The sequence below is a fragment of the Apaloderma vittatum genome, unplaced genomic scaffold (assembly GCF_000703405.1).
Source record: "Apaloderma vittatum isolate BGI_N311 unplaced genomic scaffold, ASM70340v1 scaffold35468, whole genome shotgun sequence".
In the NCBI taxonomy this organism is placed as follows: Eukaryota; Metazoa; Chordata; class Aves; order Trogoniformes; family Trogonidae; genus Apaloderma; species Apaloderma vittatum.
This window is the reverse complement of record NW_009731104.1, coordinates 1-17,941: the sequence shown is the minus strand read 5'-3', so window position 1 is coordinate 17,941 and position 17,941 is coordinate 1. Positions and strand designations below refer to the sequence as shown.

The 17,941-nt window shown below is 36.5% G+C and overlaps 1 protein-coding gene across 1 annotated transcript in view; it reads right to left on the bottom strand.

Annotated features, from left to right (window-relative positions):
- WDR72 (WD repeat domain 72) overlaps nucleotides 1-9,994 on the bottom strand; it is a 101,976-nt gene extending 91,982 nt beyond the window's left edge. The window contains exons 1-6 of the mRNA XM_009875056.1: nucleotides 9,842-9,994; nucleotides 8,676-8,782; nucleotides 5,766-5,844; nucleotides 2,696-2,870; nucleotides 2,071-2,147; nucleotides 120-239 (exon numbers count right to left, since the gene is read on the bottom strand). Coding sequence (XP_009873358.1) covers nucleotides 120-239; nucleotides 2,071-2,147; nucleotides 2,696-2,870; nucleotides 5,766-5,844; nucleotides 8,676-8,782; nucleotides 9,842-9,994 — 711 coding nt within the window. The remainder of the gene's footprint in view (nucleotides 1-119; nucleotides 240-2,070; nucleotides 2,148-2,695; nucleotides 2,871-5,765; nucleotides 5,845-8,675; nucleotides 8,783-9,841) is intronic.
- Between the last annotated feature and the right edge of the window lie 7,947 nt (nucleotides 9,995-17,941).

Sequence of the window (17,941 nt, the reverse complement as noted above, 5' to 3'; positions counted from 1 at the left end):
CTGACAATTAGTGACCACTTCTTTAAGCTAAGGAGAACACGCATCTGCATGTAAAAATATACTAGCTTTTAAAAATTATTGAGCATTAGACTTTCTTTTTAATTTTGTTAATAAAGTACCTGCCAGCATGTGGAGGACACAAGTAGAAGGAGTCTTTCTGTGTAAGTACAAAATCGTACTGCTTGACAATTCACACAGCCCAGAGATTTTGATTCCTTCTCACACACACTTTGTCTCTCCTTCACAGCAAAGAGGAAAAAAAAGATGTAAGATTTATTCTAGATCTCTGAACTTCTACTTTTAGGATATAAACAAATAACAGTAACAATATAATAACTTTGTTAACATACACTTTCAAAATACAAAGCAACACATAATTCTTAATTAAAAGTGGGATAGAAAGACACGAGTACCATGTAAACAGAAGACCTTCAACATGGCTCAGACCTTGCTCTCACTTGAAGAAGTGATAATGACTACAGAGAAAGACTAAAAGCAGGTCATAGATAGCATCTGCTGCAATGAATATCTGCTAAGTATTCTTTAGTCAAAAAAACAGCTACAACATTCTGAATGGCTGATGCACATTCTGCTTTCCCACTCACCCTTGTTACAATCCGGACAGTCTGAGACATATGGTATCATCATATGTTGCTTGAACTTAACACCTCTAAGCAGGGTAAAGTAATTCATTTTCTTAGTTTTGTATTGCTGAATGTACAGATGGTTTAAAAAAAAGCAAAAATAAAACAAAACAACAAACCAAACCACAAAACAAACATAAGTGGTTTTCACCCTGTTTATGGAAATATCAGACTTATCAAGGCCATCATGCTCAAAACTATTGATATTGGAATTATTTTTATTAGTTATTGATTAAATAACTGAAAATCCATGTTTTCTGTTTTGAAAGATGCCAACAGTACCAAAACCTCTCAAATATGGAGTATGCTGGACATGGAATCATGGCTACAAAACTAGAAATCATTCTCTCACTACACTTTGCTCCAATTAATTCCAACCATATTTATTAAAATATTGCGCTTCAAAATACGAAGAAGTTGGATTGTCACTAACTCTGCACTTCTTCCTTCACAAAAGAAGGCCCCAGACAGTAAGAGGATTGCACCAGAACATATATCCTTCTCTGATCTCTACTCCAGAATTTCTCCAGAGTGAGAGTATTTTTTGCCATAGGAATGTTGAAAAGACCCCCTCAAAACACTGCAGATAAACCAAAACCACGACAAAAACACCAGTATGGTATCAAACTTGACAGACTCTCCTGAGGGGCCTGATTCTACCCATTAACAAGTAGTGCTGCGACATGTTCTGCAGTTTGTTGAGCAAGGCAGTGATGTATTATGGATAGTCAGACAAGACTGCTGACATTTTGCCATTTCTGTCAATGATTCATAGTACTTAGCTGTAATACTGAAGTCCCTTTGTGAATCTAGATCTCAGAGTTAAATTCAAACACAAAACATTGTATTCCAATTCTAACACTCGTGCATGTCAAGGGACAGCTGCTGAGAATATTAGCACAGAAAAATTGCACAGAATAAGCGAGTTTGAAGATGGAGAAATAGAGCACTTGACACAGCAAGAGTCTTTTCCAAGCAAAGACAGCATTGTGGAAGGCAGACGCAGGAAAACAAAGTCTAAAGGACCATTTTGAAGAAAGTAACAAGGGTGAAGAGGGAGTACAAAGGCCAATTTTGAAGAGCTTTTAGTTTAAAGGACAGAGTGAAGGGGTTGAAAGAATGGAATGACATTATCAGGGCAGCAGGAAAGCGTTACAATTTCAGCATCATGGAATATAGAAAGAAAAGAAGTAGCCTGGGTGAAATACATCGCAGTCATCAAGGCACGAGCTGTTCAATGGCCCAACTAATTTTAAATAGTGACATGTGTGCTTACAGATTTTTGTGACAAAATTCATCAATTGTGTTTAACACTTTTCCAGAGGACACTACTTTATTCATATTCTGCTTCAATGTATCTTTTACTTGAGAACATTATTACATTCACGTAATTTAAATCTCTGTTTCACACCTCATACAAACTAACCTGTATGCTCTTCAAAGATGAAGATAGGTCCCACACTTTAAGAACTCCAGTTACAGATACTGCAACCAATGAGTCTTCTGTGAAAAGTTAACAGTGAGACAGTCAAGTTCAAACAATGAATAACACCAAAAGAGAACCTTGGCATAGACACTACAGTCCTATACTAAAACAAGGATTATGCAGGACGCTGTTAAGATAAAATAGTAATTATACACGAAAATTACTAATTAGCATACAGAAATACAAAGTATGCAAGCAAATAGTGAGTAATTATTTGTCCAGTAAGATACATTTCAACAGAAGGCATAGGATATCAGGTTTGTGCCCTTAATTTTCCTGATATTACAAAATTAATTTGTACCTCTAACCAAGAAATGAGCTGCTCACAACCAGTGTAGAGGCTGTTTTTCTCTGTAAGAAACATATTAAATGAAAAATGACCAACATCAGGAGTATTTAAAACACCTTCTTAGGTGCTGTCAGTTAAATGTTAACATCTTGTTTATAACAGCTCTGTAAAACATGACTAGCAAAATCTAGCATAGAGAGGATAGACTGTACTATCTATAAAGAAATATTTTATCACAGTTTAATTGGCCTATACAAGTACATCTACAATGTATACCTTGAATTCTTGCAGAGTGTACAATACACATACAATTTATCCAATCAGAAGACTCAGATGATGATAAAGTGTGAAGAACACTCAAAGTCTTAGCATCAATGATAAGGATATCCTGATATTCTCCACAGCAAAGCAGCCACCCTTCACCTGTCATTCTGAATGAGCAATGGTAATACTGTGCAAGTGGAAAGAAGAGAGTCAGCATACAGAGCTACACAGATGTGTGCACTTTTTTGTCCACATTAAGCATGCCATACTTGGAATTATAATCACTTGTAGCATTAACAAAAAATCTACTGCATGTGTGAGACCATATGCAACTTTGCTAGTGACACAAGCATTTCACATACATTTGTAACAATTTAATACAGGCATACAGCTTAGTAAGAGGTGCTTAATACTGAAAGCATTATCTGCTCTGCCTAAACATTAGCATGTTTGAAGCAATCAAGGTGTTAATTTTCATTATAAATTGCCAAACAGTTCAGGACCTGTTTCTGAGAGGCCACACTTCTCTCCAAACATCTGATAAAGCTCCAGTTATCAATAGGTATGTAACGATGAAAAAAAAAAAAAGGTGAAAAGCATTAAGATTCATAACTTTTTTTTCATAATGAATTCTTTGTTATTTTCCAGGAAGAATTTCTACTCCATGAGATAGTCTTCATTTTGACATTAAATGCCCTAGTGTTCTCAAAGACCCATTCTTTCTCAAAAACCTTGTAAAGAAAACAGGGACATAGCACAGTACTAAGGAACAGAGATAGCAGCAGCGCAGAGTGATTATGAAGACCTCTTCTTCGCTTAATGCTTTTACACACAGATATATTTGTATTTTGTGTAACATCCATCTGTAATTGTAAACATAATTACTATAAATACATAAGCAGACACCTCAGAGTTTCCAAGTAGATACTATTCTTAAAGAGAACAATCATGTAGTCAGAGGAATATATTAACAGACCCACAAAATTGTGCCTCATTAGCTACAAGTTCTCTGTACATTCCCTTTTGCTTAGATATTAATTCTTGGTCTATCACTTAACTAATTGAAATGTGAAAACAAAATAAGTTTAAGTACCTAGGAAGAGGTTAAGTATTACCACAAATATTATCAATGATCAGAAGCAAAAATGCTTAGTAGTAGGACCCATTTGTATTTACTGTTACTCCTAAACTAGGCTTGAACGAAAACACTTGTATAGTCAGTTGGTCCTTTGCGCAAATCCCACACTGGTTATGATCCATAACAGTTCCGAATGGTGTTAAACTTAATTTCAAATGGCAAATATTCAGTTTGCACTGCTTGACATCTGTTGTTTATAGTTGAATCATCTGAACAAAAGGAACCTACTGGACCAGATAGGTTAGGGGTTTAATTAAAACCTACTGAAATACTAACTAAAAATAAAGCAACAATTTTCAATGGTGATACTATCAGATCTCCCAGACAATAACATTCTGTAGGAAATTACACTCTCAAGCACTTATCCCACAATCAATCATTCTCCGTGGAACAACAAGAAAAAAAGAAGACAACCTACAACAAAACAAAATGTGCCACACACACAATAAAGAAATAATAATATCTGAAGGTTGCATTTTAGGAATAGTTTCCCTTCCCTTTCTAGCAATATATTTTCTTTTTCCTAAGAAAGTTTGACTTTTAGGTTTAGCCATCTTGCCACAGTTTAAGAACAAAAAAGCCATTATCTAGTCAAAACTAGGTTTTAGTTCCCTTCTTATAGAGAAGTAACAATTTTCTAAAAGTATCTGCTTCTCCTGCTTGAAGGATAAGAATAAAGATCCTGCTTTGATCTCCACAAAAAAGTACAGAGGTTGTCAGATAAGTTGGGCCAGATCTGCCTACTTCTGTGCAGAACTACTCCATAATTTTAAAACTCCGTAACTATCAAAATCTAATTAAGTGATACCACAAAGCAGATCATACTGCACCTCTATTACATTATATTTGAAGTATTGTTTTGTAGGTGTATATATGTACATATATATAAAAAGAATATATACCCTAAATACATACATAAATAAAAATTACAGGAATAACTTCTTAATCTATGCTTTTCTATATATACACACATGTATGCATGTGAAAATACACTTCCCTTTATCATTAACAGTTGTGTTGGAACTCATCACATCAATGAAAACAGTGTGTCTTCTGGAAGCTTTAAAACATTTGAATTCTGAATTTGGTCACAGTTCGAGTCACACAAGATTTTGGATTTCCATCCTTTGGAGGCTTAGTCCCATCCTAGAATTCCTTACTGAAGAAAGCTGCATTTTAATTAACCTAGGAGCCCTGAGTTCTTCTTCTACCGATATAGCCAGAAATAAGCCATCTCTCTGAATCAAATCCATGCATGCCAGGCTCCTCAATCATATACACACATGTATTTCAAACACGCCCTCAGACTCCAACATCTAGATACTTAGTGCACCCGGACACAGCCAACACCTGAAATTAGCTGAAGTAATATTTAAAGCAATCTGGTCTCTGAAAAAAAGTGACCTGTCTGCAATGAATGAAAGCTTATTTCTGGAAGTGGGGCAGAGTAGCCTTTTCAAAGCCAACAGTTAGGCATCAAAACCTTACAAATATTTAAAAATAAGATCTTTAGGAGATTGTCTCTCAGTGTTTGGCTAGATCGTTTGTACTTATAAAACAGGTCATCAAAAAGCCAACATTAAACCTGAAGTTTCCATGCAATTTAAACATAGGGCAAGAGTAAAGATTAAGACATTTTCGCTTTGCTACCAAAGTTTACAATAAATTAATTGATACCACATTTCAGATATTTGGAGCTTAAAATGAACCAGTCTGATTTAAGGAGTTGAGGCATATAAAAGTCTCAGTTCTTTTCTTAGAAAGAAGTCAAAAAAAAAAGCAGATACAAAAATGCATACATTGCAGCAAGTTTTTTTTCTCCTATTAAGCAACTGTATAAGCTAGACATTTAAAATTTTATGTTTCTGAGAAAATATCATGTTAAGAAAGTAAAATTCCTCTTGCAATGAACAGAGATATTCCATGAAAAGTTGCTATACTTACATAGATTGCTGTATGCCTATAAGGAAGCTTTGCGTTCTCAATGCACTCTCCACTTGTGACATTCCAAACACACATCTCCCTGCCAAAGATAACTTCATATTATTCTCTGTCATTTCCACTCAATTGGCTGGTATAATTTTGTGCCACTAAGTTTTTCTTTTGTGCTATACTTAAGTGCGGTCTGGTCGTTTATGTGGCTTTTTGTTACAGATTACTGGGTAAGAAAATGTTGTGGTCATTAGCAGGGGATGACATACAGTATCTGTTTCTTTTTGTTTTGGTAATTACACCCTGCTGCCTTGCAACAAACCTGACTTTAAGGCCAACCCTGGCCTACAACAAATTGTAGGTATGCTGCCATTACAGCTCATCAATGCGTCACTGTAACTATCTGTCGTTGGAACTACATCCTCCTGAAAATGATTCATTTCACTGAACTTAAACGTTTTGAAAAACATAATGAATCTTCCGCCGCATCAGACTTCAGTTCTTTAGAGGAACCGCAACTTCTGTTAAGAAGAAACAGTGCCACCATGAGGCTAGTCCTGAAATTTGTTATGGATAACAGCACTTGCCACTTAACCTAAACGTCTGTGCAACATTCTAGCTACACTTAATTATATTTATGGTTAATATTAGCCAGTCTTCCTCATTGAGGCATTATTCAACATGCTATGGAACTAGAGAACAACAAAAACACGATCAAATTAAATGTTGTAGATGAGGCCGTAGGAGGTTTGTTGTGTCAGTTTAGCAACTGAACTGCTTTTAGATTTTATTTAAACAAGCATTATTTCCACATTTGAAACTATAATTTTATGATTTCTGAAATTACCTCCTGAGACATTTTCTCTATGATGACTTAACACATTGGGGAAAAATAATTTATTACATCAGAAATCCTACTCAGTGATTTACATCATAACTTAAAGAGATGCTTATGCTGTTTGTTATTCAAGGCAGTGAATTTCTCCTTTTTTATATCAGAATGACAATCTACTGCTTTAGCTACATTACTGTTATGCATGTTTGCCTCTATGTAAAAGTGAGCCCAGAGTAGAACTTCTGCTAATTGCACTTAATTTACTGTGTGTACTAACAAGGAGTGTGATACCATATGGTGATAAGCCTATCCTACAGCATATGCTATATGCATGCACATGGCATTGGTGAGAACTTCTGAATCATTAGGGATTAATTTACAGATTTTCATAAAAAAAGGTATAAAAACACTGTTTGATAGTCATCCTTCCAGATAAGTCAGCTATACAAATACTTAAGAGATTCTGAAGTGGGATGGTGGGAGAGTATCATCTTCCATACAGCTTCTTCCACCCTCAATACAAGGAGATGGAAGCTTGAAATAGGCGGAAGCAAATGATTCACAAGCCAGAAAATGCAGTTTGACAAACCCTGCATCTCCTGAAGATGAGTCTTCCTATTTGTAATTATCCCAGCCTCATGCTGCTGTCTTCCAGGGATCAGTGATGGATGCTTTGCCCTTATGTAATAGGGATGAAAAGTTAGCAGTAACTTCATAAAAGTGAACACTTAAAGGGGCCAGAAGACTACTCAGTCCTGCTTATACACATTCCAAGCAAGCCTGACGACCCTTTCGGAAATAGAACCTTTAGGATGCTGACATCTCTCCGTATGGCATGTCCACAGCAAAAATCTCATTTGTTTCTTAACACTTTTCACCCCAACTTTTTGGAAACACATCTTTTCTCTCAATATGATCTGGAAAAAGTACTGCACTAACATAACTTCACAATGAAGATGAAAAATAGTTTCACCTCTGAATCCTTGATCAGAATTGTAGAAGGCCAATATAAAACTAGTCCTGCAGACTTCTTGCCCTCCTTTCTGCACATAACAACTAGAACTGTTTACCACTATCTGTCCACTGGGTCAGCCTAACCTTTGAAGACATGAACTCTGAACCAGTTTGTTCAAGTTATCCCTTTCCTGTATACTTATAACCGAGTGAGAGAATCGCAGAGATCCTAATAGCTAGAAAGGATAAATCCAGTGGTAGCCTTAAGGTGCTGGAAGGTATAGCTTGAAGAAGGGCAATTGACAGGAGCTCCTCATGGGAGGAAGTTTTAACAGAGTTGGTCTGTTAATTGGGAAAGATGAATCCAAAATGAGAGGAGAATATTATTAAAACAGCAAGACAAAATTGAAAAGCCCTTATGGAATTAAGAAGCTAGCCCTAACTATTTTCAACAGTTGAAATGCTGAACAGACTGGCTTCAAAATCCAGCTGAAAAGATCATGAAATATTCAGCGAGAAAAAAATTCTTGAATGCTAACCTAGCAGAACTGCACAAATGAGTTTGACTCAAGTGATGGGCCAAGTCACAACAAACACACGGGAGAAAAGCTGCAAGATAAGGAGTCTCTTGAAAGGATGTATTCCAAAATAGCAAGTCAGATTTAAAAATAGACAAGGAACAAATACACCTTTTTCCAAGGGCAGTCTGTGCTTCCATACATACTTACTGAGCAAGCATAACCTGGATCAAAGTACATTAGCCTCTTATACTGATTTAGTTCTCAGAAAGGAACAGAAAAAAGCACCATGATATAAAAATGCTTCTGAGCCTGCTGATTCCCTCCAATAGTCTGTTATTTTCCCTTTGTATGGGGCCTAGCCAACCCTCAGAACAATTCATTCTCCTGACTACTAACTGGAAATCTGAATCTGCCAAACCCTTCTGTCATCCAAGAGATGAGCTCTTAGACTATTGCACGTAAGCAACACAGTCATTACCCTAAGTAGCCGCTACGCTTTTCATATTACGGAAGAAGTGGATTAAAAACCTTCTGCCAAACATAGAATCTGAACTACACCTGCCATACATTTCATTATTTAAGAAATGAGTAATTGAATATTCAGTTACCTACCCATTTTCAGTAGCACTTACTACATATGGTTGTTTCTCAAACTCTCTTGCTTTTGCCAAACAAGTTACAGAAGCAGTATGGCCAAAGAGAATTTCTTTAGATGAAATCTAGGAGAATAACACAATGGTTTAACTTAAACATCTTTTTTTATAAACTAAGGAGATCTAAAAGCAGGAGAATACTACTTGTAGATGCTATTAATTAGTAATTGTCAATCTGCTTTCTATTCTTACGTTCTTCAGTCATGCTTCTGGAATGTACAAAGATGTGGATGGATTATGCAGTTTGCACGAAGTACAGTCTTTGTATTCACTGCAGTCTGAAAATTGCACTTTCTGTAGGGGGCATCAAATGTTATAAAACAATGTGCACAATATCTCTCGCCTTCACCACACAGCATGCAGCAGAAGTGACGGAGTGAAGTAAGGAACTGATATGGCAGAGCTCTTAACCACACATTTTCATACAACATGTTTAAGAAATCCCTTTGATTAGCTTCACTGCATCCAAAGATCTTAATGGAAAATGGTAGCCCCATAAAAGTGCAAAGTTGAGCAATATTTGAGCACAAACACGACTGCCAAATCCCCCCCGAAAACAGAACCATAGTTTTCAGAACACAGAAAAATTGGAACTGCTTTGACTCTGTTCTTAGAAAAATAAAGATGAAATAGTCAAAGTGATAGCAATGATATGCAAAAAATATATATTTTATGTTACTTTATCCACCTTTCTACAAATTTTTTCCATTGTTAACCTGGCAATGTTCTGCTTTTATAAATAGATTTTTTTTTCTTAAATGACAGGCCATGCTTAGCAGTTAGTTTAAAAAAAAAAAAAAAAGAAAAACAAACCAAACCAGAACACAAACAGAAAAAAAATACTTGAAAAGATAGCTGCATATGTTTACTTGCTGTCATTATTCACAGGACACAATCTCAAATTGTCACAGGCTGTGATAGTCTACGAAAAATTTTCCAAGGTCTGCACAAATAACTGGTTGCTCATATAGGTATTTCAACACTTTTTGCTTCATGAGTTTCCTATAACAAATATCAACTATCTTTAAAACTTAAGTAAGCGTAAATCTGGAAAATCTCATTGTTATAATAAAAGATAGGAATCCAATCTATTTGGCAGACAGGAGTAGCACAGTGGACACAAACCTTTAGTTCTGATGAAAGATCCCAGAGACATATTTGTCCTTCTTGACTTCCTGTAACTATAGTTTGCTGGTCATCTGTAATCATGATAGCAGTGATGCTGTGAGAGGGAGCTATTTTTCCCCACAATGCCACAGCTTGTACTGATACCTTCATTGTCAGCACCTGAAAAGAGAAAGAAGTCATGATGTTTCTAAGTAAAATGAGAGGTAAGAAAAAAACAACTTAAAAAAAGGCAATTTAATCAAGATCCGAAAAGGGCAGCTTCAATATACTGCTGCAAAAAGCTGATGAGGCATTGAAACATTTTCTAGCCATTGCCAACATCACACTACTACTTTCATTAAGACAGCTATCCACTAACTGCTTAAATATGCAGCAGGGTAGCAATGTGCTACTATTTTAAGTCTCAGCATTATCAACCAGGACCAGAGACTGGTACTATCACAGTATTGAAGTATCAGCAACAGGAGTTGTATGCTGCCCCACGCAACTTTGCTTAGCTCTGATGGGCTCGTGCTACTCTGTCTTCTTCCTGATTTTTAACGGTGAAGTACACCATGCCTGCTCTCTTCCCTTCAGAGAAGGTGTGGTCCTCTTTGTCCTGGAGATGGGGAAACAGAGTCCTTAGCATATCCTTAGTAAAGATATTTAAAACTGAAGAGGTGCCAGTAACAAGCCATTAGAACAGTGCAGTTGGGAGAGGTCAGCCAAAAGACATGACAGCAAAGCTGAAATCTTGTGAGAAAAGACAGTAAATGCATACAACAAAATGCATGACAGCAGGTAACAGCCAGCCAAAGGAAGTAATACAGGAATGACGCAAAGTGACATGAAGAACAGTTCCTATGTTAATTCAGAAAATACCACAGAAAAGAAACAGAGCACAGAAGCAGTCTTTTAAGCTATGTTTAGCCGAAACTGTAAAACAACCTATCACTTAATTCAGCATGGTAATAGTTGAAAGCAGGGACACGGACAAGAGGTATCTTCACTACTACTAGTAAAAGCTTTAAGTGACATAGTACTAGAGGAATGGCCTTTCTTCCTGACAAGAACATGAGGTGAAGGACTCAGCCACTGAGAAATAGGGCTGAAAAGACTGGTGTAGCAGACTGTCAAGGTCCTGCCATACAACCTCAGCCTGAACTTCAAAGGCAGAGGAAGAATCTAAGAAACAAAAAAAAAAATAGAAGTTCAGAGTTTATAACTAAATCACATTTAGTTTCATTTTAAAGCTCTTTGTGTACACATCACAAAATACCGCAAGATGTTATTGAACTCAGCTCTAGAATTTGACTTTTCTAAAACATTTTTTTAAACCTGAAGTATTATGCTTACTGGTGAATGCTGAAGTCCTTTTCTCTTCCAGTTTATGCCCTGAAATGAAAGTTGTTCCATCCAAACTCTAATGATGTGCTTTTAGCTACCAGCTACACAAAGAAAATCCATTTTCATAAGGCTTATAAAATGGTTATAAAAAGTTAACAGACTGATAAGCCAAATCCCAAGTCTTTCAAAGGCATTTTCTTGCATATTGTGTAGTCATTTATACTTGTGCCTACTGACAAAGCACTGGTTATACAAGAATAATGTAGAGTGAAATGTTACAAGAATATTTTGTACTTTTCCCTTTATATTACGATTGAACTGCAAGAGAAATGGAAAACAGAAGGTATATGAACTTCTGTGTTAATATAACAGTCCTTAACTTTTTCCCTCTTGTTTTTTGGTTAACCTTTCTTTTGGATTAAGATATTTTGGTGTACAAGATAAGTATTTTGCATGAAAGCTTTGCTCCTAAGAATACCATGATTTCCCTAGAAATACTGCATATGCATGCATATATGCATATGTCCACATTTTGTCAGACAATATTCACTTTTAGTAAAGCTATTTATTGATGCTGATAGCACCTAAAGGAAACTGGAGTTTTTTAAAATAAAATCAACAGATATTTATCAGACTGTTCCTTTAAAAAAGGCACAAACTGTTTCCACAAAGTCACATATTGCCCAAGGCATATCTGAGCTCCATGTAGCTTATCAGCACACGTCAAATTCCTCCAGCTCTGCCCACTCAAGCATGTCTGATTTGCAGTATTAACCCATAATTCAACTTTAAATCAAGTTCCCCAGTCCTGCTTACAACCTAATAAACTTTGTTTGTGCTGCCCTCATCATCACACTGACAAAAAGAACTCCCTTATGACTAACAAAATTTCCCTGTTCTTGGTTAAAACCATACCAGTTCATCCCACCACTAATTTGCCGTGTCTCTACCATCCTGTCCCTATTTCTATGAACATTTTTCGCACTGACGCTACACCACAAACCTCTGTTAACTTGGAAAACTATTCAAATTTGCACAGCTTCAAGGTCTTTGGCTCTACTACTTTAAAAACTTTGAACCATTGGTACAGTATTAGAGTTTCATTTGGAAGGCTGAGTACACCACCTTTTATTCTACAGAAGCTGTGAGGCATTTAAAGTCAAGTCAACAGCTTGAAGGGACCAAAGAGCAGGAGGTCTGACCTTGAATGTCTTTCCAAGCACATATTAATGCAAGGGCTTTTCCTCATCATTCGGCTTTTTTGACAGGGACTGGTCACAAACCGAGTATAATGAGAAAAGTCAGATTATACCATAAAGAAACAGTGACATAATAACTTAACATACACTTTTCTTGGAAAGCCTTAATTTCAATACAGTAAGCATATCTTAACTTTGTCTCCTCTACTAATCTTAAAAAAAAGCAAACAAAAATAAAAACCAACCAAAAAATAGAACAAAAATCCAACAAAAACCTGTTTGCTTTTCCATTAGACTCGTCTCCAGCCTTCCAATCACTGTCACATAATTACTGCTTAACCTTAGGCACATATCCCTGTGCTGCATTTCCTCAAGACAAAAATAATAATCCTAAAGCAGGTGATCTGGAAACATAAAGGTAGGAATAGAAGAGTTGCTTAGGTCTCATGTGCTCAGTGATGTGCAGTGAAAAATCTGGGTTTCATTTTGCCCCCACTGAAGTCTGTGATTCACATCGCCTATTGGTCCCTGCATGAAATATACTGAACAATATTGAAATGTTAACTACAGTTTTAAGAATCACATTTCTTGATAAAGAAAACATATACCTGATATTTAAATGAATTCAGAATTTACCAGTTCTCACATACATCAAGCTGCCTAAAATTAGGAACTTAACTTCCCAGAGACCTAATCTCAAACAGTTCCCATAATAAAACACTGATTGTGAAACCTTCTTCTCATAGCTATAGCCTGTAACAAAAGCTACCAAATAGGAATTTATAGAAGGAGAAAAGATTTTGTACAACAAAAGATCAGTCCACATTCATGCTTATTTCATTTTCCTGCGGATCCTAAACTATCAATACAAGAACAGTTATTTCAGTCAAATGTGTGGCAACCAGTGCAGGCACTAGAGAGACGTAGAAATAGTCCTACAGTCCTGAAAACATTAAGAGATTAGCAGGATTTAACTGCTTGTAATGGATTAAAAATACATAGATTTGAAAAAACAAACAAACAAAAAAACCACACAAAACAAAACACCATAGATGAGCCAACAAAATTCAAAACAAATTCAAAACATATTCCCTCTTACTGCCTATACAAGAAGACAGAAGTTCTATCAGTATTTTTGTACTGTTGTTAAAAAGCTAATTATTTTCCTTAAAAATAGGTTAAACTTGCGGGTTGCTGATTCCATATTGCTTTCACCACTTTCTCAATTTTGAAGTAAACACTGCAGTCTTATTAAGGATGCTGTATATTATCTCCTGTAATCAGCACAGATATAACCTTTTCCTGAATTAAAAATTTTTATTTTCCCACAGTAGAAAGTCTGTCTAAGAGGCATAAATAATAAAATATATTGCATTGACAAAGTACTTGGTAAAAGTATCTAAAGTACAAAATCTAAAAAGCGAGACAACAGTGCTCTTTGTAAGCCTGCAGACGTACCACACTGGTGCTCATGATGCTGCTCACAGATTTGCTATTTATATAAGTTGCTATTCAGAAGCCTCTTCTGTTCACAATTCTGAAAGCGCAGGTCAACAATAATTTGCAATTTGTGAAGCAGTGGGGTAGACAAGCCTTTGTGTAAGTGTGAGTAACCGAATAAATTAGAGAACTACAATGCTGAGAATGACAACAGAGAAATGGAAATAGAACGGAGATACAGAGGGGACAGGGGAGAAGGCAGGGCGTGCAACGTAGGAAAAGGAAAAGGTAGATATATGAGGCTAGGTAAGTGAAAAGGGACAACCAAAGAAATGACACTAAAGACAGCAAGACAAGGCAAAGTTAACAAAAAGATATTTTAAGTAATTCATAGCAAAAAGTAAAACAATGAAAAATTTATCAAGATACTTCAAAAAATTAATTAAAAACTAGAAGCATATAGTGCAAGAGAAACAATAACTGGCTCCTTCAAGACACAGAGTCTGCTTTCTGCGGGTACAGTCACAAAAATATTTCTATACTTCCAGTATCTTCAATAAGATATCTAACCAGATAGCAGGCAAGAAGTAAAATATTCCAGTAAATAACATTTGAATCTCAAGTCTCACTTCGTATTTTAATATGTTCTGCCAAACCCATCAGTATTCCACACCTTTTCCTCCACTTGGCTTTTGCAGCTCCATCCTGGAGACCCTGCCTGCCTACCACTGCACTTACAGTTTAAGGGTGTAACGGGACTTCCCTGGAGACCTGTCAGGGCTACACCCTAATCGGCCAGAGGACTCACTGCTGAGTGACACCCAGATCTCCCCTGGGGCGTGAACGTACAGCTTTTGCAGTCCACAGGAGCAAGAGACTGGGACCGGGAATCAATACAACCCATTTTAACTAGCAAGAACCACCTAGTAATACCTTGTTTGTATTTCTTGAACGAGTGACACAAGAAACACTTATTTCATTCCACACAATAATTCACCACAATCAGAAGGAGCACTGTAAGGGCAACACCATCTCCCAGCTGCTGATTACATCAAAGGTTTGCAGCACAAATTCAATTTTATGATGTTAATCTCAGCCTGCCACTCAGAAATTTTCTCTGAGGGATATGATTTTTCTCTGGATTTCATTTTAAGAATGATTTTCTTCTTCTACAATCAATAAAGGTATGTTTTCATCAAAAGACTCTATCTTGGCAGAATTCAATTGGCCATCTCAAAACCTTTTGGTGACACAATATTAATTAAAATAGTGTGTTGCACCTAAGCTGGAAAATGGGGCAGTGACAGCACTTGCGCTTTACACACTGTCACAAGGTACAGTAGAATAATCTTCACCTCCTTGAAGTTACTGTTTTACCCCATAAACTGTTACATTATTTTAAGCTTGCTAGAAAAGTGTCATGAGATCCTCTCTTATGAGGTAGAAAAAACAAAACTTCATGCAAAAACATAAATTCCCACTTCCTTTCACTGTCAAAAAAGGTTTCAACAAAAGTAATCAATGAGGTAACAGCTGTTTAAACATGTTAGACAACAATTCATACAAATGAGTTAGCTAACTTGGTTTTAAATCACATACATCAAAGATCCAGTACACATACAAAGTTTATTTGAAAAACACAAGTGTGTTTGGAGCCATAAAATATTTCTTTAAGGAGAAAACAACCACATTTGTTTTTACGGTCTGAAGTGTGACATCTGAATGTCCTATCTGCTACAAGAATGCTTACGTACAGGAAATTAAATGGTGCTTAAGCACTATACAACTACATGTATGTAAATTGTTTGCCACTTCCAAAGTGTACAACATGACTTAAACCATCTTCACTGGAGTTACTCGTATTCAAATGGTGAAATGGTTTGCTGAGGCAGAGCTTTAATCAGGTCTCAGGACACTGGACCATCAATTCTTACAGGAAAGCATACATGACAGAGAAGGGCCATCAGTTTCTACAGAACGTAAAATTTAATTTCAAGGAAGTTGCATCTTACTGAGTTAAAGGCAGGTTTTAACCTTAGGTTTATATACATTAAGTTATGCCTACCTTTACGGAAAGTGTGAGTTTCCCATATCAGAAAGCGCTGATTTCTTATGCTAGTAGAGACAACTCCTTACATTTTCTTAATTATAAATTGTCTTTTGAACAGAGACACATTTACGTCCTTTGAATAATCCCAACACAATTCCACATGAATCATAGTATCTACTAAGGTGGTATCAACTCCAAGTTCATGGCCTATATAACCTGGACAGTGTAGAGAGTAATAAACTTTAAGTCTGTGTCAAGACTTCCCACAAATGCAAGCAAAAGTCACGTCATCTACAAGAGCTTCGATTGACTTTATGAAATATTGCAGATTCTGTCATAATTAAGCCCACAGAATTAATTCTTATTTACACTGCTTTAACACAAAGATATAAAATATGGCAAAAACATAACACATGAAAACTAGAAAAAAAAAACCTTTACAAAAATATCAAACTGAGAGGTAGTGAATATGCATCACAGCTGTAAGTCACTCATTTTGTCTTCCTTGAATGACCTTGAACTCTTTTAAGATAAAAACATCCCATTGATCAGAGATGTGATGTTTTTGGTTCAGCTACACTGTACTCTGGACTGTTTAAATAACAAACAAAACTGGAATCAGATACTGGAAATAAAATAACTAAAACATTTCATCAGCCTTTGGTTTTGGGATAGCAAGGTAATAATCACCAATCAGTGGTGTCGTCAATTGCACCATGATGAAGATTTTCAAACTCTGACAAAAAAAACCTCCCTATTTTTCCATTTTGTCTTTTATTACTCTTAATTACCTAACAGGCTTCTATGCAGTGCTCTTTGCTACAGAGCATGGAGGTGTTTAGTGTAAACAACTCCAAAAGATTTATTATGTATACACAGTCAAACCTCCTTAAGTAAAAAGACACTGCTTATTATGAAGCAGAGTGAAAGTCCAAAACTGATTCAATGTATTGCAATGCATGGACTGCAATTTTCATTACAGTAAACTTCTAATTTTAACACTGAAAAAGTTTTAATGGAAAAAAACCCCTCTTGCCATGTAATCAATCCTACCAACACAAACCTTTGGAGCAAAGTTAGCCCACATGACAGCCATTTTTGCAATGAGTACTCCCAAAAGACTGCAGTTCTGTACCAGTGCTGTTACTGATACACTGAATTTCATATTATGTTAAGAAAACACTACTACTTTTCCTAGCAATGACTAGAAAATTACAGAAACATCACAAGGCTCTATGTGAGCTATCCTGATCAATTGCATCACTGAGCAAGTCTCAAAAAAATCTCTAACCAAAACTACTTTCAAGAGAACGCAAAACTGCTGTAAAACAAATATAAACTTACTTCTACTACAGCCTTTTAAACAGCTACTCAATAAGGCATTTTCCCATTTCACTGAGCCAGTATTTTGAAATCTGATGTGTCCTCCCTCACATTACTGCTTTTCTCCAAGGAGTCCAGAGAACAAGTACACTCCAAGACAACTCATACTGTATGTACATATATATATATAATTCGTGAGCTTAACTTGGCACGAGATGTCTCACACATAGAATCATAGAACAATTCAGGTTGGAAAAGACCCTTGGGATCATTGAGTCCAACCATTAACCCTACACTACGAGTTCACCCCTAAACCATATCACCCAACACCCCATCTAAACGACACTTGAACACACCCAGGGATGGCGACTCAACCCCCTCCCTAGGCAGTCGGTTCCAGGGTCTGACCGCTCTTTCCGTGAAGAATTTCTTCTTAATGTCCAGCCTAAACCTGCCCTGTTGCAACTTGCAACCATTCCCCCTGGTTCTGTCCCTAATTACCTGTGAGAAGAGACCAGCACCAACCTCTCTACAATGTCCTTTCAAGTAATTGTAGAGCATGATGAGATACCCCCTCAGCCTCCTCTTGGTCAAACTGAACAGACCCAGCTCCCTCAATCGCTCCTCCTAACGCCAGGTATCAAAGGAAATACGATTAAGCTATACACTTCATGCTAAATATACAGGTGACCAAAACACCCCGAAAGTTGTGTCAAACTTGCCCAAGTAAGAACGAACAAACACGGCACCAGCCAGCAG